The following is a 24,797-nucleotide window of genomic DNA, read 5'->3' on the forward strand; positions in this document are numbered from 1 at the left end:
CGAACACGTAAAACGTAGAAGACAGTTTCACTCGTCAGCTTAAATTTAATATTACTATTATTACGTGATATAGGTTTAATAGATGAAGCGAACGATAATAATTATTATAATTTTATTTGGTTATTCATTTTATTAATTTTGATCGAGTTATAAAATTGATTATCGTACGGTAATCTCGACTTTTTGGAAGAGAGTCCAAAAGGATGGTATCCGATACAACATCGATATAATATGTTTATCATAAAATAAACAAAATACCCCGTTTAGATTCATTCTTACTCTGTTGCATACAAACGATAAGCATCTACCGAGAAAAACTCTGCTGGCCGAAATTACGGCCCATTAACACGACGAGAGACGAAACGCCACAGGGATCGCAGTTGATCAGGTCTAGATCTGAACAATGGTATTTGAACGAGACCGGAAACTAGGTTCCCGTAACCAATTTGAAGGTTCGAGAAGAAGTCAAAAAGGATAGAATCGGCGATGACGAATTCAACCACACAGAGAAGCGATCGCTCGTACCGTAACGTACGACATATCTTTTCTCAGAAATCATCTCGAAGCGATCTACCAGTGAACGGTCGTCTTTCTCTCTCTGTCCCTCTGTCGAGTCGGGCCGGCCTCTCGTGTGTCCCTGTTGCGTTAGTTGGCCAGGTCGGTGCCAGGGAGTCTACCAGCGATAACCAGCTGCGCGTCGTACCGGTAGACTGCCTGCTGCCTCCGGCTGCTCCGGGGACCCTGGGACCGGTTATACTTGACCCAGCGGTTTACACGCGCTTGCCGCCGTCAGCACCACCACCGCCGAGGCCGGATCGCACCGCTACCGAAACACGTACCTACATTGCCTGGACAAACTCCACTACACTCAGCTAGTTTCTTCTCTTTCTCTCCCTCTATTCCTCCAGCTTTCTCTCTTTTCTATCTTTTTCTCTCTCGCACGATCAACGATCTCCGTCGGACCGATACACGCTACCTCAATCCGCTTCACCCCACTCTGGCACACCCTGCTCTCTCTGTCTCTCTCTCTTTCTTTCTTTATCTTTCACTCTCTCCCCCTCCCTCTGACTCTGAATATCTGTACGCTTATTTTTGCATACAAAGAATTCAATGATTTTTTTGTGAAGTTATTAGAGTGACCTTCCGGAGATGAATCGCCAGCATCGAATTTAGTTGGATCTCAGAATCGAAAGAAAATGATAAAAGAGCCTAATGATACCTTCTGTTTTTAGACTCGAACGATACGGTTGCCTTAGTTGTTCGTATTTTCATGCGATGAATTTCGTAATCGAATATTCGTAGATGTATGTGAATATATGAAATCAAGTGTATGATTTAATAACACATGTTTATGAAATTAATGTTTATGAATATTAAATTTGTAAGATTTCTGAAATTTTGGAATAACTTTCAACATCATTGTTTGCAGTCTACAGTACGAGACATTTATAAATAGTATGATAGCATTATCTTAAAACTATATACAGTACAATATACTTCTTACGGTAGTTCGTTCACTTAACGTATTTTTCCATAAATTTACGATGGAATTCACTTCGTAACGAGTCGTTTATGAACACATCGTGCTTCTTTTTCGGTTCCGAACGAGCACAGTTCTTAAATACAACATCATCATCCCATCTTCGTCTGACTTTCATATCTGTTCTTCCACTTTGAGAAGAATAACTTAGTAAAGGATTTCCAGAAAGTATGTTCTCCATTCTTATTCTTTCCTCTTCCTGTCTTTTCTCCATTTCCTGGAAAATAAAGAAAATAAAATAACGTAAAAGCTTTAGAAGAAACATAATATTGAATTTACATATCAAATGTAAACATGAATATACTTTACCTTCTTAGCTTGCTCCGCTGCTCTCTCCTTCTTAATACGTTGCAATTCAGCTAACAGAGCAGCAGTATCATCTTCGTCACTTTCTGATTCTGAATCATCATCGTCAAGAGGATCATCTGCATCTAAACTTGCTGTAGGTACTTGATCAATTTTCTGCCTTTTAGCAACACTTGTCGTAGACGTTTCTCTAGGTGGTTCTATCATACGGCGGTTAGAACTTTTATCCTTTTCCCTCTCACGTTCACGGTCCTCTAATTCCTTGCGAAAATCACGGTTTCGCAATTCCTCGATTGTTCCTTGTCCATGTTCCCTACAAATGAAATTCATTAATTTCTGCAAATAAGTAAGTAAGGTTATGTTTGTTTGTTCACTTGATTAAAAAAGTTACATAAAATATCTTAAATAAAGGACACAGCACACAAATTTTTTTGAAAATATTATAAAATACAATATAATACCTGTATTTCAATTTTGTATGAGACGGTAAATCTCTGCTGCTGTATTGTTTTGAGATTGCACTTAAATCTTTTTCACCGCGTCCTTGTCCTCCTCTAGCAGGTTCAAACGTGGGTCTCGCGGCTGTAGTCATTTTGCTTGAAAATTAGTCAGTACTTTTCGATACAAAACTCAATCTTTGTTTCTTGAATATGTTTCGTAAGTTTTCAAAACACAGCTGATCATCCAACAAGTCTGAATCAAACCAATTCGTACCGTATATGGAGATAGCGTAAACTGTTACATTTTAGTTCCTTTATTAGCCGCATAGCGCAGAACACAAAATTCCTCAACGCGCATGCGTATTTAGCGACCACTACGTCACTCCGCAGCCGGCGACAGAAACTGTCAATAAGCCGCTACACATTCGAATAGAAAGGAGCGCAAGGAGTAAACAGAAACGAGTAAAAAGGAAACAACAGCACGTATACGATCGTGATTGTAATTGCAAGAAAAGTTTATGATAAAAATGCCTCGTGCGTTATTTCGTTAGGTATGTTACTATCGTAATATTTAATATTATATGTTTATTATTACTGTAACCATTAATAGCAGTAACAGTTTTCTATTTGGTAAACACTATACTATTATTATACAATTTGTTTCTTTCATTATGTGTTGGCTTAATTTAATAAGACTAAATTACAAATACGATAATATATGTACATTATTTTCATAAAATATACAAAAAATATAATTTTATACATATATATCTTTATATTTTAAATTATTAAATTTGTATAAGAAAATTTAACAATATGTACATCAATTAATATTTTATTATTCGATTTATGATAGAAATGTATGAACAGTGGCTTTAATTTCTTGTCGACACATTAGGCAATACGTAAGAGATGATGCACAGTAAGCACAAGTTGCTAAGTGTCCGCAAGGTAAAAATACAATTGCTATTTCTCGATCCATGCAAATTTTACATAAACGAGCTTCTTTTAATTTTCTATTTTCTTCTTTCAAAGCTACTACAACAGTAGACAGTACATTTCGTTAAATTAAATATATAATAAAATTTATTATATGTATATGGATTTAATTCAAATCAACGAATTTACGATAATTATTCTTTGTATTTTTATTACTTACTAATTTCCTTTAAGTTAGCCTTTTTATCGGTATTGCTTTTATCATTGGATATTACAGAGTCTGCACCTTCAATTTGTGCTGTTTCCTGAAATAAATATAGTGTAGATAAGTGTGTAATGGAATTATTAATTATACACATGGCATAAAATATATAGTTAAGAATATAAATCTATGTGCTTACTTCTTTAAAAAGTGGAGATATATCCTGGCCTGTTATTTTATTTACATAATCTTGTCCTTGAACCATTAATAAATAGCAGCATTTAGAAAACCACTTTGCATGTTGCTCCCAAGGATCATTTTCTGGTTCCCAATCTTTTAAACCAACTCCACAGTAATAACAGAAAGTTTGATCACCTTTTCCAATATAGTAAAAGCCTGCATCTGCTAACTGTTCCTTCCTTTGTGGTATAGATTTTGGCCATGTTGCAAATGTGTGTAGTCTAGCATCGTAACTAGCATATTCAGGATGTACTGGTCTCTTAGTTCTTCCTAGACCTAAACAGCTAAATTTAGCTGTAGTTGATAATTGTAATTCCATTGAAAAATTATGGTTATTAAGACCAGATATAGGTTGATATTCTAAACCATAAAACCAGATATATTTCTGCTTTGTGATCTTGACAGTATAACTATACCAAAGTATACTCTAATTGTCATATTAACACAATTCATATTGCAAATAAGTCTACAACTTGCAGACCATCTCTGATCAACCATGGAAATATCATCTTCTACCCATTTACATATCTCTATTTGATATTCAAAACATCTCTAAATCTATGAAAAAAAAAAAATTGCAATTGTTAAATAGGATATTAATCGTAATTGAGTCAACTTTATTGAAATATTATTGACTTCATCAAGTATCTTTCATAATTTGAGTTTCATGTTATTAATAAAAATGCGTATAGTTTAATTTAATTTAAAGTCTATTTTCAAATGCATATAATGGAATTGTGCAACATATGGAATATGCATATTTGAATAAATGCCGCCTTGTACGTACGATCGTGTTGTACATTTATGGAACATACCATCGACATTTGATAAAAAAGAAGGAAGGGGGAAGAACTCCAAACTTGATAAATTGCAATGCCGCTACACTTGATAACTGATGGAGTATTGTGGACTTTTCTTAGTATATAACGCTGAAATGACGCAGGCTATGTATCGCACACAAACGAGAACTTCCGACAACTTTCTCTTTCCCTCTCTTAACTCATAGAGTTTACCAGACTCATGTTCTATCCACCATGTAACTGTGTAACGTTATCGTTTGTATGGCCCGCATTTCAACGAACTTCTCTTGTTATGCACTGATATAACACTGTATACGTATTATATCGGATACAATACAGTATACAATATCTAGATATAGCACTGATATATATAGTGATATGTACACTCAAGGCGAGGCTGTCTCGATACGAGTCAATGGGACGATTGTCGATCTTTTAGTGAGATCAAAGGTGCTCGTAACTCCTTACTTGCTTTGCTTTAACGCGTATTGAACAACTTCGTCGATACTCTGTCTTGCGTACTTCGCTACTTGGCAGCACGAGTCAATTCAAGTAAGACAGCTATCGAGGCAACCTTGTGTCGCGAGGTCAGCCTCGCACTGTCAGTAGTCCGTACTCTGTACTCTGAACTTTAGTACTATAGTTTGTTCTATACTCTGTATTCTGTGAGATCCCGCGCCCGTGAAGCAACTTAATCGCTGTCATATCGTAGCTTTAGTGGCTTAGCGCCACTATCGTTCTACTGGTGTACTTCATAACTGTGTGTACTTTTAACATAGAAGTTCTAGGTAGAAATCTGTGTATAAGTACTTTACTCTCCAGTCCTCCCCTTTACCCTCGCAGTAGGCTGGTCGAACGATAGTGACGCTACATACTAAAGCTACAATTTAGCTGTGATGAAGTCGCTTTACAATCACAATCCATAATATATACAATAAGAATACACATAATAATACATATCAGTGTCGTGGCATGAACATACCTATATCACCATGTTCGTACATAAAGATATTCGAAACCTAACCCACACTAAGATAAGAAATACCAAAAGTATGTATTATTATTGTTAATGTTATTATAAATATCTTGGAGAAACGGTTATATGTATAGGGAAAAGTTGTTCAGAATTAATACATATTTGAAAATCCTTAAAATTGATAAAGTTAAATTATATATTGGAAATAATAGAAATCTATAATAGATCTTTTTCTTCTTTTCAGAATGTATACTTTTCTAATGTCCTTATCTAGAAGAAACGTGCTAGTCATCCTCTGCTTTAATTTCTACTTTGGTGACACGATTAGTTTTAACTGACTTTAGTTATATTATTTCATCGAAGCAATTTATATACGAATTAAACCAAAACATGTAAGTAAGTAAATTTTAAACTTATTATCGCATTACAATTTATTTAGTTTAATAAACAAATTATTTTATTTACGCAGTATGGTTTAATGTAATCACTGTCTAAGAATTACTTTATATATCTTCATAAATCCATTACATATCTAATAAATAAAAACTGAATTTTTTCAAAGCAAGTTTTATATTTCCACTGTTTCTATTCATTAAAATTATGATTACACTAATTTACTTACATAGTTGCAACATTTATTTTCATGCATCATTCAGTTTTATTATTGAATTTAGACACTTATTATATTTTTCTCTTTCTCTCTCACATGCATCCATAATTCAAAATATTTTCATATTATAAAATTTCATATCGAATGTAAATTATGACAGTCATATATTTTGTGCAATATATTATATATCATGGTCAAACTTACATTTAAGTCATCATCAAAGTAGACTTTAACATATCATTGGACAGCATTCTGACTCTTATTTATAAACATTTTTGCAACTAAAGAGGCACTGTATCTTGAAACATATTTTTTAAAATTTCATTTAATAAACTTGCAACATGGCAAACTTTTATTAATCAAAATCATATATATATATATTTATACACATAATATGCAAAGAGAAGCAATAATTATTAATTGTATTTTATATTCAACTCTCATCTTTAAGAATATTTCTGATATAATTTTCATTTGATTGTGTCTAACAAATAATTAACTTTTATCTTTATATATGTATAATTGAATAAAATTTTTAATAATTTTAAATAATTTGTAATTATTGCCTCACTTATTTGTAGAGAGTTTTAGCTTTCTTGAATTTGCAAGTGCAAAAGCAATAAATTTGATAAAATTTAATAACACTGGTCCAACTTAACTTTGTGCTAAGAAAAATCAATATGTTATTATGCGTATGAAATATAGTTCTAGTTTCTTAAATGTAGTTATTCTTTTAGTAAACAATTCATAGCTTAGTAAACATAACTCTTTCTATTTTTAATAGTATTATTTGCTATATTAAACATAGTTAAGACAAATATCAACATATATTTCCAAATATTCAGACGCATTACTGTACGATCTAATTTATGCTATAGCTAGACTACTAGTGCAGTCTGAATAAAAGAAATAATTTGCGATGGCACATAAGTTTTACAACATTCCAGTCAAGTATTTTTATTATTTCGTAGTTTATCCACCGTGTAAATGAACTCTACTAAAATATAAATCTAATAGTTTTCATTTACATATTATATAGTTCTTCACTCAGCATTTTTTTTTTTTTTTTTTTTGTAGTGTAAGAGCTGTATACACATTTTAAAAATTGCAATTTTGAAAGTAAAATAGTTTGTAATAATTGTAACAATAAAAATAAAAAATGACATAATCAATTTTATGTTCAATATTCAATACAATGCTCAAGTTATTGAATAAGCTCTTAAAATTATTAATGCATAATTATATTTTGTTTTTATACAATAATGAAATTTACTTTCTACAGTACAATCGTAATCACAATCTCACTAGACTTCAAAATGAATAATTTTTTGTGGTTATTTAAATATACATTTATTATAAATTCTATTCTTTGCTTGCACAAATGTCACATAAACAGTTTTTTTTGTACTACCAAAATTGCAAATGTATGACAATCACATAACATAATATAATTTGAACATAAAATTCTAATATCAAATAATATATATTCATAAAGATAAATAATAATATTTAATTATCAAAACAATATTTTATATGTACTAATTACAATTATATACAAATTGAGTACCCATAATAGCACATAAATTCTGCAAAATTTTTTAGACTGAATTCTATAATGTAATTAATATCTTTTTCTTTATACATATGATAATTAGCAAAATTTGATCAACTAGGAGAAATAAGATTTATATAAAACAAATTTTTTCTACTGTTTATTTAATTTGATGATATTTTATGTGCAATAAATTAAAAAATTCCAAATCTTTGTATTCTTATGTATAGCTAATTTTGAAAAAAATTATATGCCGTATAAATATGATAAAGTGTTATTCCCTATCAAAAATCTATTATAAGAGAGATATATCAAAGAAATTCGCACGTAATATAAAACAAAAATTTGTTGAAATACTTGTTACGAAAAATTTTGTTAAGTACATCGTCCATAAAATTTTATTATATTATTAATCAAAATGAGGAGATATTATAAAAATTTCGTATAGAAGATACTGAAGAAAAATTTGTAATTAAAACTTAATTTTTTATTAGTCGTTATCATATAAAAGCGTAAAAAAGATATATGAAAGTTCAAATATTTAAATTTCTTAAAATGTTATGACATCATAAAATATTCTCCCCTTCTCGATTAAATAATAACATTTGCATAAATATAGAATAATTGCTAGCTACATGTTTACATAATACATATATATACGTAGAATAAATTATACAAATATATACAAATTAAGTCTTACACATTTTAACATATTCTAATGTACATACAAATCATTGAATTCTTGCAGAATATGTACGCATATATAAATGCCCCTTTAGGTGCTCGACACCAAAATATACTACATTTAATTAGATTTAAATGTATCTGTAATATTTCTAATATATAGAAAACGTATATTTTTTTAACATAGATGATTATAAATCTTGTAACTAGGAAAAATGTAGTGAATCTTTTATGGAAATAAAAAATGTCAGTAGTATTCTTTTTACTTCTTATCTTCATGTTTATATAATATTTCAATTGACGTAATTATTTAAGAAAAACAAAACATGTAATAAATATATGAAAATATGGCAGTGTTTAGATATTAAGAACCTTTTGTAATATTAGGCCTTGAGATAATTTATACTTTTATATTGATCAAAGAGAATAATAGATACGCATCTATTATGAAATGGTCTCCTAAACTAAATATTTTAGCATTTCTCCCATTCTGTCAAATAGAGCAGAAAAGATCTTATTATTCATCATTTATACTCGAATAAATGATAAAGAAATTAATAACATAAAGCATATATATACGTATTTTGTAAAAAGAAATAAATTTGATTATAACGAATAAAAAATTTAAGTAAATATGCAGTAATAGTCTTACTTACAGTCGTAATGGCAATATTCATTAATTAATCACTTGTAACAGAAGTACTTTTGAGCATATGCGAATTAATCATGGGTTAATATGACCCAATTTATATCATTCGCTTATAACAAAATGTGCATTAAAAATAAAGCTAATTTAATTGCAAAAGATTTCATTTCAATAACCTCTTATTTTAAGCTGTACTTGTGTGATTACTAGCACCACTGATAGCACTAAATAAAGCAGCGCTGTTACGTTTAAAATTTCCAACTTGTTCATCAGGCCAAATAGGTTCCCCAAGTAATGATGACAAATTTTGGCAAAGTTTCTGATAATTCTCACGTAACACTTCTTGATATTCATGCTGGTCAGATGTAATTAACTTACTATTTATTTGCAGTGCTGTATAACATATTTTAACAAATTCTCTGAAAATCAGATAATTCCAATTAATAAATTTCGTGTGTGAGATGTAATATACTTTGAAAATGCAATGATTGTGTGTGTGTACGCGCGCGCGTATGCGTGCTCGCGTGCATACATACACGAAATATATTTTTTAAAGAACATACCTGAAAACATCTTTTAGTTCTTCAACTTTATCATCTGGATATTGTGGAGACAGTGCAGGATCTAAAAATGCGGAAGCGTATGCGAGTGGTCCAGCATTTACTGTAACACATATACTTCCTTGTAATCTTAATTGCAACTTTTTCACGTCTGTTGGTCCTATAAGAGCTACATCTTCTAATTCTTGGACACGTTGTCGCATTTCATCTAAAGCGACTTCGATTGGGCTCAGTTCCATTATTCGTTTTTCAATAACTAAAATACGTTTTTTAATGTATGGAAAAGAATATTGTGCTGAAATCATAAAATATGTTATCACGTATATATCTATAAATAATATGGTGCATAATAATGAAGTAAACTTACTTGTAAGAATTGTTCTACGTTTCCATTGTTCTTCTGGAATACCTCTGGCTTTTCCTTCTTTAGTGAATGGAGTTTCAAACATAAAACATGATATATTATGATTCTGTTCAAACTCTGTTTGTCGTGTTTCTAACTCATATTTTTCGAAATAAGGTGTAACGTGTGTCACTTGAATATAGGCTATTTTTGAATCTAGTTCAGTTATATCGATAGGTATAGAATCCATTATCATTTTAACATTTTCTGAGCCAAATTTTTCAGAGTAGAGATGATGAAGACGTTCTGAAATTTCAGATAAGGATGTAACTTTTGGTTCTTTATAAATGTACTCTTGCCCATTTTCATCCTCAAAATATGCCTAAAAAACATTTATTACAAATTATACACACAAAATGTAATGAAATAACATTATACATTGGCTATTAATAATATTTACCGCGCCAAAAAATGCAACTCTATAAAATCTTCCAAGAAGTCTTTTTCCGGACTTTGTAACTTCAACAATTTTATTACAGGCTTGTGCCAAATGAGAATAACAATTTGCTAAAGCTTCATAATTTCTTTTCGCTTCGTACATAGGAACTATTAATCTGTACAAATGTCCAAGAAGTTCAAATCGTTCTGCTTTCTCTAACATCTCGGCACAAAGTTCTAATTGTTCAAGAAGTATATATTCGTTGTAATGAATATCTTGCACGCCTAAAATAACGCTAGTGTTTATAAAATTTTATATTTAAAAATAAACAATTGATTTCCAAATAATTCACCAACATTAAAAAATTTCAGTAACAATTTTTAAATCGAAATTCAAAGTAAAAAGTGCATTAAAAACAAAATGTTATAATTTCAATATAAATTAATAGCTCTAACATGTAACAATAAAGAAATAGACGAAAAGAAGAAAGGAATGTAAAAAGTAATAGAAACGTAATATATAATACAAACATGTGCAAAACATACAAATCTCACCAGCATCAAGTTTAAGACTGCATTCATCTCTAGAGATGTTTTCAGAAATCTTGTCAAAGGCTTCTGCACCCCACATATGAACTTTTCTTAATTTTAAATACTCTGCTATTAATGCGGCAATATGTAATTGACAACAAGCAGCCTAAAAGTGGTATAGCATAAGGATATTAAGTTATTTAAAAAAAATTTTTAATGTATACCTCTGAAAAATTTCCATCTCTTGCATGATTTCTAGCCATAGTTTCTAACCATGTATGTCTCAATTCAGGTGTACTAGCATAAGAATTAGCCAAACTATGTTGTAGGTCTACCAACATTTCAGGATCATTGTTATGTTCTCTCATTTGAGCTGTGGCCATCAAAACAGTCCTAATTCTTTTATTCAGATCTTTAACTTCAACTGGAAAACCAGTACCCTTCATCACTTTATCAGAAGAAGCATAGCTATTTATTAATGATAATGATTCTTGAAACCTTGAATTATTTAATCCAATAACATTTCCAAGCATTTGAGAAACAGATATAATTACCTATTTACATAAATATAAAGTATTAACATTTTTAAAGCATAATCAGACTTAATCCAATGTATTAAAGGGAAAATTATTTTCGTCATATACTTACTTGCAAGTGAACCCTAGTTAGTCCTTTCCTACTGGTGAACTCAAAATTGCTTCTCATAAGAAGATAAAGTAAAGCACAAGATTCCTGCCGAATGGAACTTAATTTACTATTACAACAACGTAATAATTCGTAACATAAACGTCCACATAATACGGCATTTCCTATAAGAATAATAATATCTAGTTAATTAAAATAAAACAGTATAATTTATTAAATATTTAACAGTTTTTTCTCCACCCAATAGAATCACACCCAACTGTTAAAATTCATACCTTGAAATAGAATTATAGAATAATTATTTAAAAAGGCTCTGAAACTGGCAAAAACGTGCCGTAGTAAAGTTTCAGACTGTCCAACTTGCAGAAACGATAAATATATACTAAATACTTTCTGCATTATGGGATTATCACCATCTGCTGTTAGAAGCACATCCTATATAAAAGAAAAAAGAAGAAAAATTAAATATAACGTAGATAAATATTTCTGAAATATGACATATGCATAAGTGGAAAATTTCTTTTATACCTTAAAATGAATACAAAATAATCCTAAACAATCCAATGCAATTAGACCAACTTCTGTCGCCATATTCGCTTCTAATAAAGCTTGATGCACTTTCCCACTGTCGCTTTCAACAAGATTTTCTCGTGCAGTAGTATTATGTGGTTGTAAAGTACTAGTAGCGGGTCCATCGTTAGAAAAATCTGGAGGTGCCATTCTAGCTGGTAATGTCATTGCTTTCACTGTTCGAGGCTTTCCAGAACTATTTACCATGTTTGCAACTATTTGCCTTTTCCCAATATATTTAAAATGATGAAGGCTCATTCTGAAATAAAGAATGAACATAATAACGCCTATTCTGCACTAGAAGTAACTTTTATATTTAACTCAACATTAACTTACTCAATTACTGTAAAGAAACTTAAAATTTCACAATCGCTGCATTGTTGCCACCAAGCAATAACTTGATGATCACCTAAATATTTTATTACAAATAGAAAACAAAGTAAAATATCCTTAACTTCCGACGATTGCAATTTATCGCATCTAGGTGATGATTGTGTAACACTTAAAGAACGAGAATGTCTTTTTTTTTCGCCAGTACCATTTTCGATAGGTTCACGAATAATAGTAGTTTCTTGAGATATATTTGATTGAGAAGCACCAGATATTGTTGATGTATCTGATTCTATACTAGTACAAGAATATCCATTAACTAATCCTTGGCCTGCTATGGCTGCAAAGTATGTAGAATCTCGTAGATGCATAGACGCCCTTATTGGAGATTGAGTTTCCAAATGTAATGTAAGCCTACATATATTTTTTTATGTAGATTGTTTCTCTTATCTTTTTATTTACCTTAAGCAAATATGATACTGTAAAATTTGTTTACCTATGTATTGATTTTGGAGTTCCAGTGGTCGCAGTAGTACTCGCGGTATCTTTATTTGCCAAAAATGAACTGCTAGTTGATATTCTATTTGTGCCATTTTGTCTAACTTCTGTTTTACTGTTATCATGTATGGATTGCAATCGATGTAGATTTTCCAATACAATACCTAGCCATGGTATGTAAATGGATGCTATCCTACTTAATTGACCCTGTGATAATAAAATTACATTATTTTAGAATTAAATTTACTTAAATATTTATACTTACTTTGAAAACATTAATTATATCAAAAATACAATATATGTAAGATATCATATTAGAATAAAAATACAGAGGTAGAAATAAATAAAAGCAATTTACCTTATTCTGATATCTATCATCAAGCTCATGCTTTGCCATTAAATCTCTTAATGTAGATATTGCCACTTTACGAATTTGTACAATTTCATTTAAGGAGGTTCTAACTTCTTGCATTAACAATCCAACTAAGAAATGATGTTTGCAAAAATCTTCTGACAAACAATATTCATTTATTAAATCTGTAATAAATATTTGAAATTGATAAACTTATTTGATTTACAATAATTTTAGATAATGTGAAAATAGAAAAACATGTACATACAAGGGTCACCTAAATATAGGAAAAATTGAATGAAATTACAGTAGCTTAAATGAAATTTTTTCATTAGTTTGCTATCGAGATTATTGATTATTTTATAGCTATTTAATATTTAAGTGAAAAAGATATCTTTTATCTGAAATTACCTATTGATTAATTATGTGAATATTACTAATTATAACCATGATTTTGTAAAATGTTTGCAAATTCATGCAGTTTTTTTACATTAAATATTCTTAAATAGCGAATATGTATTAAAATAAAAGTAAGAAGTTTTGCATAAAAGTATAAAATATAACATAAAATTTATGTGAGTGTGTAAATCTATATATTCTATATTGCAAAAGTTCATTACTTCATAAATTCCATTTGATAATTTTCAGTGCATTTAAATATAATGAAACAGGCTTGCATAGCAACAAATAAGAATGCCATGAAAGTATTTTCTAAACATCTACTGATTGATAGTGATTAATAACAAGAAAATTGTATGCAACTCCCACTCACTATGGCTACGGTAACAAATCACAATAAAAACGGGAGTGTATGACTTAACATACCATCACATTCTGGATCACTCTCTGTATCTTCTGAATAAAGCATAAAATGATTATATTTACGAAACATTGGGCATCAAGTATAATATAGTAGTAGTTAATTTTACCTTTGGAAATGATTCGTGATTGCATCATTGGTAAATTGAAAGACACATAATGCTCGTGTGAACAGATTATTTGCAAGAATGTAAATTTAAAATCATGTAGTGTACGTTGATCTCCAGGAGAGAAATTGTCCATGTATGAATTTATTAAACGGAAAACGAACCCACGATCCATAAATGTAAGGCATCGCTATTTTAAGATATGAAGAATTAATGATGATTATTTCAAAAAGACTATTTTTATACATAATAAAATATTATCATTAACAATTACAGTATGAGGCTTTATGAAACTTATGCTTATCATTTGCTGTATTATCTTTACTCTAAAAAAATATTTAATCTGTAAATTATATATAGCATTTACTTACTTTTAAAAATTGTGCAAGACTTTTGTTTAATTCATGTGTTTCAACTGGCATCTCTTTATATTTGTTCATAAGATAAGGCATAATAACTTCCACTAAACTTCGAATTTTTTCATGATATTCTTTTGAAAATCTTTCATTCCTATGCATCTGTAAAAGATGTTAATTGATTTATACTTTCTAATAAATTATATTTTTCATATTATTACAAAACGTACTTTTATCCTTCCTGTCGAAAGCAAATGCTGTGCCATACTCTTAATCATTATCTCAAAAAAGAAACTGGAATGATGCATAAATTTATTTACTACTAGAAAGTCAGTATTACTTGGCTGTAATAATGTAGGAAGATGTTTTCCTAATTGTTCATGAACTGTTATAATACCATTTCCTTGAGAAGGTGGTACAAAAACAAACTGTAAAAGATAATAATATAAAATCCACTAGTTGATCAATTCTATTAGCAATATTTACCTTAATATAAGCCTGAAGTGTTTCTTTCCTACCAGCTTCATGCACCATATTTATGAAATGTATCAAAACTCTTATAATATACCATCCAACTTCTTCATTTGTAGTACATGTTAACAATGTAAATAACTGATTCAATATAGTAGGAAGAAATGTAATAACTGTAACTAATTGTACTGCATGAGCAGCTTTTAATATTTTGCATGTTTCCGAATCCGCTGGTACCGCTCCTAGTTTTGTATCTAGGATGCGTTCCATATGAGCAAATAAATTATGTAAATGTACATCACGTGTAAATACAGTTGAAATCAATTGAAATGCTACTGTAAATACCGGCCGTTGAGAATCAACCCATATAATTTCCGGTCCAGCATTCTAGAACAACGAAAAATTTATCTTTAAGATATTAAACGCGATAGCTATAAATGATTATCATATTTTATTATGTTTTTGAATTAATAAAATGTAAATATATAACTTCATTTTATTTTTACCCCTTTTCCTAGTCCTAGAGGTTGTATTGAAAGATATCCTGGTGGTAAATGTGTTGCAACAGGTAGTGCTTGTACATTCATATCCATATCCACATTTAATCTATGTAAGATATACAAAATTAATATAATATAATTATATATATATATAATGAAATTACATAATACAAAATTTGATTAGAAAGTTTACTTTGTAAATATAATATCTCATATTTATATAGTATACAATTATAATTACATATCAGTGTTTTATTAGTGATATATAAATAGTAATTCCTAACATTATCATACCTTCCTTTATGCAACAATGGAGACCAAGCATAACCAACACAATTTTCAACACCATTTTCTTTTTTCTTGTTCATATCACAACTTATATGGTAAAAAGAAAAGAGTAAATGATGCTTGGCATGAAGTTTCGATGGTAACCTTATTTTAATTTCTTCATACCAAGAAGGAACTGCATTATGATGTAAAACCGCGCAAGATGCTCGTAAGCATAAAAGTGGAGCACCAGGTCTTCCATATATACACTATTATGAAAAAATCCGAAAAGTATTAGCAATAATTTAATAATCTATGAAATAACATATTCTACATACCCTTAAAGGTGTGGCATTTTCACAATCATTGTCTCGTAATTCAATAACGCACGCAATGTTTCTAGCTCTGGTGAATATTTTTTGAGTATCAAAACAAAGAGTTTGCGGATATACATAAAGATGGTTAATATAAGTTGTGTATGGATGAACATCTTTCTCTGAAGTACTTTCAAACTCTGCAATCTCAAGAGTTGGTTCAGATATTGGCGGTAATGGAAATGGCTTTAAAGCTGCTAAAGATGTAGATAATGTATCTGTAAAGAAAAAATGAAAGTTAGATTTTATTATTCAAGTTTATACATAGTAAAAAAAATGTTATTCTCCAGATACATACTGTCAGGTAAATCTGTAATTGACTCAATCTTTATTTTCAACCAACCAGGTATCACAGTCAATTTACTAAGTTTTTCAGGCCTATAATAAAAAATATCAAAATATATATCATATATAACTTACTATATATTATATATGCATACTTTCTATACTCTGAAAGGAGTTTGAGTAATTCTTCATCTTTTATTTTATTTCCTTCTTGCCTATATATTGCAGGAAAGTCTGATGATGTATCTAATTCATTACTATATAATCTAAATAATGGTCTGGCAGCCCAAGCAAACGGCATTCTATAATTTCCCAATCTAAAAAATTTATAATTTTTTGGACAAAATTTTACAATGTACAGAAAAATATACAGGTTAAAAACATAACCACATATAAACTTACCTTTGGCAACATGCTCTAACTTGTTTATGTACTTTTAAACCTAATCGTGGATCTTTTGTAGCCCTTAAATATGGTTCAGAAGTTTGGCATATATTCCCTTGTAATATTTTATCTATTCTTACAACCAAAAATATATCAGGGTGCGGATTACTAATACTAAATATGGCCTATAAAAATATACACTGCTATTAGTAAACTACACAATGATATTAACATTATTGTTAAAAATGTGGTCCTTTAAAAAAAGGAAGGACGAACCTGTTTTGGATATTTAATCCAATCTAGTGGTATATTTTTCAGATCATCTGGTAGTTTAATATTTTCTGTAGATTCTGTCATAATACCTACAGGACTTAATTCTTTTACTATTCCTTGAACAACCTCATGATTAATATCAAAATGAAAATTTTCAGTTAGCTTCCTGCCATTTCTTGCATCATAAAGACTTAGTGTAGTTTGATATGGTTCCACCTGACATAATGATTCTTTCTCATCTATTGGTGCTTGTAATCTAAATTTAAGACTTTCACATTTTACAAAAATTCTCTGCCCAAATTGTTCTTTGTATGGATCAATATTCTGTTCATTACAATTGCCTGGTTGTTGTTTAGTATGTGGAATATGAGGATAAATACTAAACAATTGTTTACGACATTCTCGTCTTGCTAATGCAATACTAGTATCTGTTTCCCTAGAATACTTTATCAGTTGTGGATTCATACTTTGTTCTAAACCTTTGAGCGTTCCATAAACCTACAAATAATACAATAAACTCAAATGGAATTATATGTAAAGAAGTACATTTAAAACATTGGAAACAATGCTTATTTCTACTTTTAATACCTGCATAGGTTGAGGAGAAGGAGGAGGTGTATTGCATGCTCTCTCTAACGAAGCAGCACGTTTTTCTTCTTGTTGCTTATAATGCTGTAATACTGAGCTTAACTTTAATAACCAATCCTGCATATCTGTTTCATTGTCCGCTGCTAATGTGTATGATTTATGAGTCCCACTCATTCTTAATTCAAAACAATACCTTCCACGTTTTGGATTTCTAATAACTTCAGTGCAAAAATCCATTACTATCGTCAGTTTAGCTTCACCCTTTTTTTCATCTTTAAAAAGTTCAAGAATGTATGTGCCATCAACTTCTTGACGAAGATGACAGAACCTTCTCTTAAATGATTTTGAACCAATATTTGCAAACATACGGTCAGTACTACCAATTTCTGGTCCTTTCATTAAATAACCTTCCTTTGTTATTCCATTACTCTTTGTTAATTCCTAATAAAATTGAACAAGTTGTTTTAATTTCTTATTTTTCCCTTATAAATTTATTACCTTAATTTCTCATAGGTCTATAATGATAATCAGAAATAATAATAGATGAATTTAATAAATGTTGTAAAAGCAATATTTAACATTATTTTTTTGCAGAAAAATTACATGAAAAATATAATATTAAAATATCTTTTTAAAATATTTTTTGCTATTTATGTATAAAATATAATGTAAAAGATAGTACATTTAATATATAAATCTTATTTATCCAAATAAAATTCAAGTAAATGATATTTTAATAAGAAATATCAGTCATAATCAAACCTTCAAAAAGTTCATATTATAAGCAAAATATTTTACCTCATCTACTTGGTCTACTTCTGTATCAATTTCGTACACTTCATCTTTTAGATCATCTATTTTTGCTATTCTAAAAAATAAGAAAATACATATAAGCTACAACAACATATTTTATATTTTATGAAATAAAATTTTGCAATAATAAAATATTATTTATAGTCAAGTTTTATATTTATACTTAGGTAACTCAAGATAAGTTCCACTATATGCTGAATATTTATAATGTATGAGATTCCAATTAGATGTGTAACTTCTTAAACATTCTTTTGTAAGAAGATTCTCTTCCCCTTCCTCATTATCTGAAGTTTGTGGTACAGTTGGTACAAGAGTACGATATCTTCTAGGTAATACCACTTGCTACATTAAAAAGAAGATATTAAAACAATTAAAAAAATACTTAAAATTAAATAATTTATTTCAGTAATCTTTTTAGTAATAAGATTAAAAATATACATTATTATATACTATAGACAATAAACACTAAGTTCAACACTACATTTTTTAAACAATAAATTTAAAAAGTAGGTTCCAAAAATTGTATGATATTAAACATCCTATGCATGGTCCTATCTGATAACTTATCTGTCCCTGCAACGGATGTGAGTGTTTCAGAATAGATAAGAAATAGTAAGTTAAAACTCACTGAAATATCATCCCTAGGGTATAGCAGGAGTTCTCTCTGAGGGTCATTTTGTAATAAAGTTTTATTCTTTAATACAAAATTTTCAAAATCTATGGGTTCTACTAGATGTGGCTTATTCTGAAATTAAAACATTTTCTTAAAATAAATAATACAAATTAAAAAAGATATGTATACATATGTTGATTTAAATTACTTTGATATTGTAATAAGACTTATTTAAAAAATTTGAAATAAAAATAAACAGCAACAGTAAACTATATAAAAGGCTATAATCTATATACATTAAAATTTGTAACATAAACTTTAAAAATTAAATATTAATTTGTCAATACTTATTATGACAATATAACAGGTCAAATAATTTCTTCTAAGAATAATGTAATTTATTTTTAATTCAAGGTAATAATTAATGAATAATGAATCAAGGTATTACAAGATACCATAAATGGACATGTTTCAGTGTGAATAACATTATCCTTAAAAAACCAGAATTTCATGTCTCAACCCTGTTACAATAAAATAAAAAATAATGTTTCAAAAATATAACTAAATTGTTGATTCAACGTTATTTTATCTCTTCTTTAGCTTGAAATATTTATAGTTAGCCCTGTCCAGTTGACAGCAATTATCATGAATAATGAATTAACGATATTATGAAGGTCCTGATAAATGACTGCAGGGAGAACATATTTTCACTGGTATCAATTGTTGCATATTTGTTATTCAGAAGATAATGTAAAAATATACGCAGAAAATCAAGCGGCAAAATGTATCGTACCGAGAAACCTACCTGTACGGTACTCTCTCGTACTACCTGAGAGACGGTCTCTCGTAATTGAGCGGCCATGCCCGGTTTACCCAGGCCACGGGTAAACTTCCTTTCGCTCATCTTTGTTGATGACACATTGATCTCATCACCGTACGCCAACGAGGACAATCACGATCATCACGCGAACTCATTACACTGGGCAATACTAAACATTCGTTATTGTCGCAGCCATATTTACGCGGCTTCTAAACTCACGTCGTAGCAACGCATGACAGTTCTCCCTATGCAGTTTACAGCGTACAGCAACGTAATACATATATCGTTGCAACTATATCCGGTATATGTGCTTACATACAAAATATGTACTATTCAACGTTCTACTCTACATAACGTTGCACTTATGCATATGCAATACGGTCTTAACTCCCTGAATAAAGTTAAGTAGAGTCAAACAATTTTTAAAATTTTTACATATTTTATATATGCAATAAATTTGACTTGTTAATTTTAAAACAATTTTGTTTATGGGCTCTTAATATAAATATGAAAATATGTTTTATATGTTACAATTCTAACAATAAAAAGAATTTTATTTTCTTCTATATCCTTGTTTATAAAGTAATATTGAAAATCTTAATAAAACATTTACCTGCATGTACATATGTGAAAATCACGATTAAAGAAATCGTACTGTATACTATATGATATTCTGATTATTAATTATTTCATTTAAAATTGTAATGTATTAAATTTTTGTATTTAATCTTATATTTTAACAAATTACTTTTTCTTATCTTCTTTACTATGTTATACCTCATAAGATATTTTTACTGATTATGTCATTCAAAATACTTAAATTATATCTGATTCTATAGATATAAAGTAATCTTGTTAATTATGTGAATAATGTGAAATGCCAGCAATGCCGCATGCTTAAAATTACGGCGTGAGGTCAAACGTCTATCTACAGTAACGTTTGTAATTTGGTATCGTCTGCTGTAAATACCAAATAGTATACAAATTTTTATTTTCCTCGAAGTTATAATCTTTTATCGAACGAACGATTATACGAATTTCGATGCATATTTGGTGCTCCGTTAAGTGTGTGTTAATTGTAAATAATTATCGAATACTTAATGATATTTAGGTTTACAAGAAAACTGGCTTAATTTACGGTGTTAATGCATTAGATTATGGATGACGAACTAGAAGACAAGATTTTATATCAGGTAACATAAAAATAATTTAAAAGATATAGTGTTTTCTTCTTTTTAGAAAAATGTTCTTTGAAAATCTAATATGTATTATATGTTCGATATATGATTTCTGTATTCTGTATTAGTATTCAAAAATAGTCTCGTTTGATTGCTTTTGAATCTTTGCAATATACTTTAAGTAGAAAGTAATATAAGTTTATTCTTTTATTAATCTATGATAGAGAGAAATATTCATAGATTATGATATACTTGACTATTTGAAATTTATGATTTCTTTATAATAACAGCTATTATCAATAATTTTGTATTTTTGTTATTGTGTAATAGACATATGTATCATACATGAAGCTAGTGTCAAAGTTTGCAGTGGGTATTCCCACAGGATTAAATGCTGGCATAAATTCTCCTTTGGGCTATTTTTGGAGAATCATGAGAGTCTATGCATTGAAGCCAGAAGTATTAATTTGTGGTGCGGTTTTGGCAATAATTCTATTTTATATACAAGCTGTTGATATATGGAGCCGATCACTACTAGGAAAAATCCAATATACACTTGGTCGTACTACATCAAAAGTAAATGAACTAGAGAATAAGCTATATAATAATATATTATACAAATAGGGCTAATTAGCATTATACTTTCGTAATTAAATGTGATATATATTAGTTGAAAAAATTACTTAATTATTTGTTTATCATTTAATTATTTGTTGCTCAAAGCATTACAAAAGAGAAATAAACATTTGCATCGTGTCTTATTATTTTTAGGTATCAAAACTACCATTTTTAGTTAATGATTCTGTAAATAATGGAGTGAAGCTTAGTTGGGAATTAAAACAAGGACACATTGCTGCATATGCTGTTCAAGGTCATAGAGCTCGTATGGAAGATCGTTTTGTTGTAAATGAAGATATGAACAATACAGGTGTATCTTTATTTGCAATATTTGATGGACATGGTGGAGAAGTAAGTTCAAAAAGATCTGACACATGAATCTATTTAATAGGAACTTAATCAATTATCCAATCAATTGTTCAAATAGGATATTTTTTAATGATTACTTATCATTTTTAGTTGACTTTACATAATTACTTATCATATAACATTATCATTTTTAAATTTATAAATTTATGATGTTATATGACTATTATCTTCCAAAATTGCAGATTAGTAACACAGGAATAAGGTAAATAATGATAAAGTTATACAGAGATAATATGGAAATATGGAAATAGATTTCATTAATATCATAATATATTCATATACTTATATATTTTATGAGTTAATATATATCAATTATTTAGAATACCATTATAGATTATAGAATAATATCAAATATTATTATGTTTGTGTTATATAATAGCTTAGCTTATATAGAAAAATTTAAAAATTACTACAGCAGTGCATGTAATAATAAGACAAAAAATTAAATGTCCTTCATACACCAATATCTTTAGCAAATGACTCAACAATACGTAAATAATAGATAAATTAAAATTTTTTTACTTATAATAAAGCAGATTATTAAGATATATTTAATATATTATATTGCTATTGTTAGTTTTACTTTAAATAGTATGAAATATTTCAATGATAGTATACCAATGATATGCCAATATTTTAAACATATTTATTGCTTATAAACGTAAATCGCTGACATATGTTTTTATTTCTTAATAGTTTGCAGCAAATTATGCACGTGATAAACTTATTCCAAACATTAATAAAAAAGTGATTGAATTAAAAGATATAATAGCTGGTAAAGCAACACACATACCAGAAAACATAAAGGAAAATGAAGAAACAGAGAAGAAAGAGGAAAAAAGTAATACAGATCACCTTGAACGCAAAAAATCTTTTCGTAAAACTGTAAGCACATCTTTAACAGATGATTGTATGAAAAAAAATGTTGGTGTAACTGATCCAGAATTGCTTGATAAATTGGATAGCTTGTCAAGACCAATAACAAGAGAGGTATGATTGATATTAAATCTTATCTTTTAAAATGGTAGATGTATAAAACAGTATTTTTTATTTTAACTGTAAGGTAAGACCATGTAGAACAGTGGAAAAGCCACCAAAAGTAGATATTACAAATTACTTGGATGGAAATAAAATAAACTATGGTAGATTACTAACTGATGAAGTATTGGCCGTAGATAGATTATTAGTTGAGGCTGCTAAGAAAAATATGGATATAGCTGGTAATTATCTTTTTACAATTTATATAATTTTATTTATTCAAATTTAAAAATAACTTTTAAAAATGTATAATACAGGTACAACTGCTTTAATTGCTCTCTTAGAAGACAATAAATTAATTGTAGCAAATGTTGGAGATTCAAGAGGTGTAATGTGTGATGGAAAAGGAAATGCCATACCTTTATCCTTTGACCATAAGCCACAACAAGTATATAATTTTATTTATATAAATTGCTTAGGTCTTATGTAATAAATTTATGTTATTTAATAGTAAATATATTTTTTCATTTTTTGTGAAAATAATTTCTAGGAAAGAGAAAGGAGGAGAATTAACAAAGCTGGTGGTTTAGTAACATTTAATGGTGTATGGAGAGTTGCTGGTATATTAGCAACTTCTCGAGCTTTAGGAGATTATCCATTAAAAGATAAAAAATTAGTGATTGCTGATCCTGATATTTTAACTTTTGACCTAAGTGACCATAATCCGATGTTTATCGTCCTTGCGTCAGACGGTTTATGGGATACTTTTACAAATGAAGAGGCTGTCGCGTTTATTAAGGAACGTATAAACGAACCACATTTTGGTGCAAAAAGTATCACATTACAAAGTTATTACAGGTAATACAAATCGATCTTACGATCTTTGCAAATATTGATTTAAATCAGTTTTTTATTATGTATTTGTCTTTTTAACATATAGGGGTTCTGCAGACAATATAACTGTAGTTGTAATTAATTTGAAGGATCGTAAATACAGCATATCAGACATCAAATAGAATCAATAATCTTTTAATTATACAACGAATTTATGTTTTTTCCAAAGATATTCTAGGTTTGTTAATTACTCATTAACGAACAGTAAGTGTAAATTTTGGGGTAAAAGTATGTACTCTGATTTGTGTAATACAGAAATATGATGCTTCAGTTTTTATTAAAATGTTTCCCTTTTTATAAAGTCAATTTTAGTTTTGTTATAATATCATATAGATTTTTATGTATTGTATATTTATTGTGTTATAATATTTATGAAATATCCCTCTTATTTATAAAATTTAAAGAAGAGCGATATTTTCGTATGTTTTTGAAATTAAATATGTTTGTATGATATGTTATTAAATTTATCCTCTGAAATATCTATTTTTCTATTTCACAGCAAGTACATAATTCATATATATTTATGCATGTTGTTATTTATTGTAATAATGGTCTATATATATACATACAATACTATAAAATTATACTAGAATGAAATTTTTGATGTACAAACATGAACATATAATATTTATTTTTGTATAAATTTGAATGAATGAATTTCGTAAATGAGTAATTTGAAAAATCACATTTGGACACGTTACATAAAATAATTACTAACATTTAATATAATACTTTATACTTAAATGACTAACGATCGATTAAATGTAAAAAATCCTGTACATTGAAAGTAATAGGTAATAAAAGTATAATACAAATACATAAAATTTAGTTCTAATTTTTAAATAATGTTGTTAGCAAAAAGTTTTTATTGGGAACTTGATAACAGTT

At 28.8% G+C, this 24,797-nt stretch overlaps 4 protein-coding genes across 19 annotated transcripts; 1 reads left to right on the forward strand and 3 right to left on the reverse strand.

Annotated features, from left to right (window-relative positions):
* Nucleotides 1-98: 98 nt before the first annotated feature.
* C12.1 (spliceosome-associated protein CWC15) lies at nucleotides 99-2,591 on the reverse strand. Its single transcript, XM_072005852.1, has 3 exons — nucleotides 2,308-2,591; nucleotides 1,850-2,159; nucleotides 99-1,757 (listed from the first exon to the last, which is right to left on the reverse strand). Exons 1-3 carry the CDS (start codon nucleotides 2,436-2,438, stop codon nucleotides 1,515-1,517), a joined length of 684 nt encoding a protein of 227 aa, XP_071861953.1. The 5' UTR covers nucleotides 2,439-2,591; the 3' UTR covers nucleotides 99-1,514.
* A 447-nt stretch (nucleotides 2,592-3,038) lies between these two features.
* LOC139988618 (baculoviral IAP repeat-containing protein 8-like) lies at nucleotides 3,039-4,689 on the reverse strand. Its single transcript, XM_072006265.1, is given in 5 exon segments — nucleotides 3,039-3,324; nucleotides 3,446-3,530; nucleotides 3,627-4,037; nucleotides 4,040-4,219; nucleotides 4,681-4,689. Coding segments are annotated over 5 exon segments (876 nt in total). The 3' UTR covers nucleotides 3,039-3,133.
* Nucleotides 3,772-19,994, reverse strand: Ziz (dedicator of cytokinesis protein Ziz). 10 transcript variants are annotated; one of them, XR_011800106.1, is made up of 30 exons: nucleotides 19,858-19,994; nucleotides 19,068-19,184; nucleotides 18,603-18,781; nucleotides 18,425-18,494; nucleotides 17,627-18,067; nucleotides 17,042-17,536; nucleotides 16,784-16,950; nucleotides 16,537-16,698; nucleotides 16,395-16,474; nucleotides 16,061-16,314; nucleotides 15,750-15,991; nucleotides 15,462-15,561; nucleotides 14,971-15,342; nucleotides 14,715-14,912; nucleotides 14,500-14,646; nucleotides 14,132-14,318; nucleotides 14,028-14,057; nucleotides 13,209-13,387; nucleotides 12,849-13,057; nucleotides 12,359-12,766; nucleotides 11,981-12,281; nucleotides 11,728-11,887; nucleotides 11,456-11,616; nucleotides 11,032-11,361; nucleotides 10,808-10,973; nucleotides 10,299-10,561; nucleotides 9,863-10,220; nucleotides 9,499-9,790; nucleotides 4,940-9,354; nucleotides 3,772-3,943 (listed from the first exon to the last, which is right to left on the reverse strand). XR_011800106.1 is itself a non-coding variant. In XM_072005762.1 (29 exons), the coding sequence occupies exons 1-29, from the start codon at nucleotides 19,954-19,956 to the stop codon at nucleotides 9,120-9,122; spliced, it is 6,378 nt and encodes a 2,125-aa protein (XP_071861863.1). In that variant the 5' UTR covers nucleotides 19,957-19,994; the 3' UTR covers nucleotides 4,663-9,119. The 10 variants fall into 10 exon arrangements, 7 of the variants coding, with proteins under 7 accessions (XP_071861863.1, XP_071861862.1, XP_071861860.1 ...); XR_011800105.1 differs by having other exon boundaries at nucleotides 3,772-3,951; XR_011800104.1 differs by lacking the exon at nucleotides 3,772-3,943 and having other exon boundaries at nucleotides 4,663-8,779; nucleotides 8,946-9,354.
* Nucleotides 5,696-24,733, forward strand: LOC139988408 (protein phosphatase 1L). Of its 7 annotated transcripts, none has more exons than XM_072005810.1 (9): nucleotides 5,696-5,835; nucleotides 20,984-21,065; nucleotides 21,381-21,626; nucleotides 21,822-22,019; nucleotides 22,734-23,027; nucleotides 23,101-23,257; nucleotides 23,333-23,463; nucleotides 23,566-23,873; nucleotides 23,956-24,733. In XM_072005810.1, exons 2-9 carry the CDS (start codon nucleotides 21,030-21,032, stop codon nucleotides 24,029-24,031), a joined length of 1,446 nt encoding a protein of 481 aa, XP_071861911.1. In that variant the 5' UTR covers nucleotides 5,696-5,835; nucleotides 20,984-21,029; the 3' UTR covers nucleotides 24,032-24,733. The 7 variants fall into 7 exon arrangements, with proteins under 7 accessions (XP_071861911.1, XP_071861914.1, XP_071861915.1 ...); XM_072005811.1 differs by lacking the exon at nucleotides 5,696-5,835 and adding an exon at nucleotides 20,112-20,173; XM_072005813.1 differs by lacking the exon at nucleotides 20,984-21,065 and having other exon boundaries at nucleotides 5,697-5,835.
* Nucleotides 24,734-24,797: the final 64 nt, after the last annotated feature.

The sequence above is a fragment of the Bombus fervidus genome, chromosome 6, assembly GCF_041682495.2.
Source record: "Bombus fervidus isolate BK054 chromosome 6, iyBomFerv1, whole genome shotgun sequence".
In the NCBI taxonomy this organism is placed as follows: Eukaryota; Metazoa; Arthropoda; class Insecta; order Hymenoptera; family Apidae; genus Bombus; species Bombus fervidus.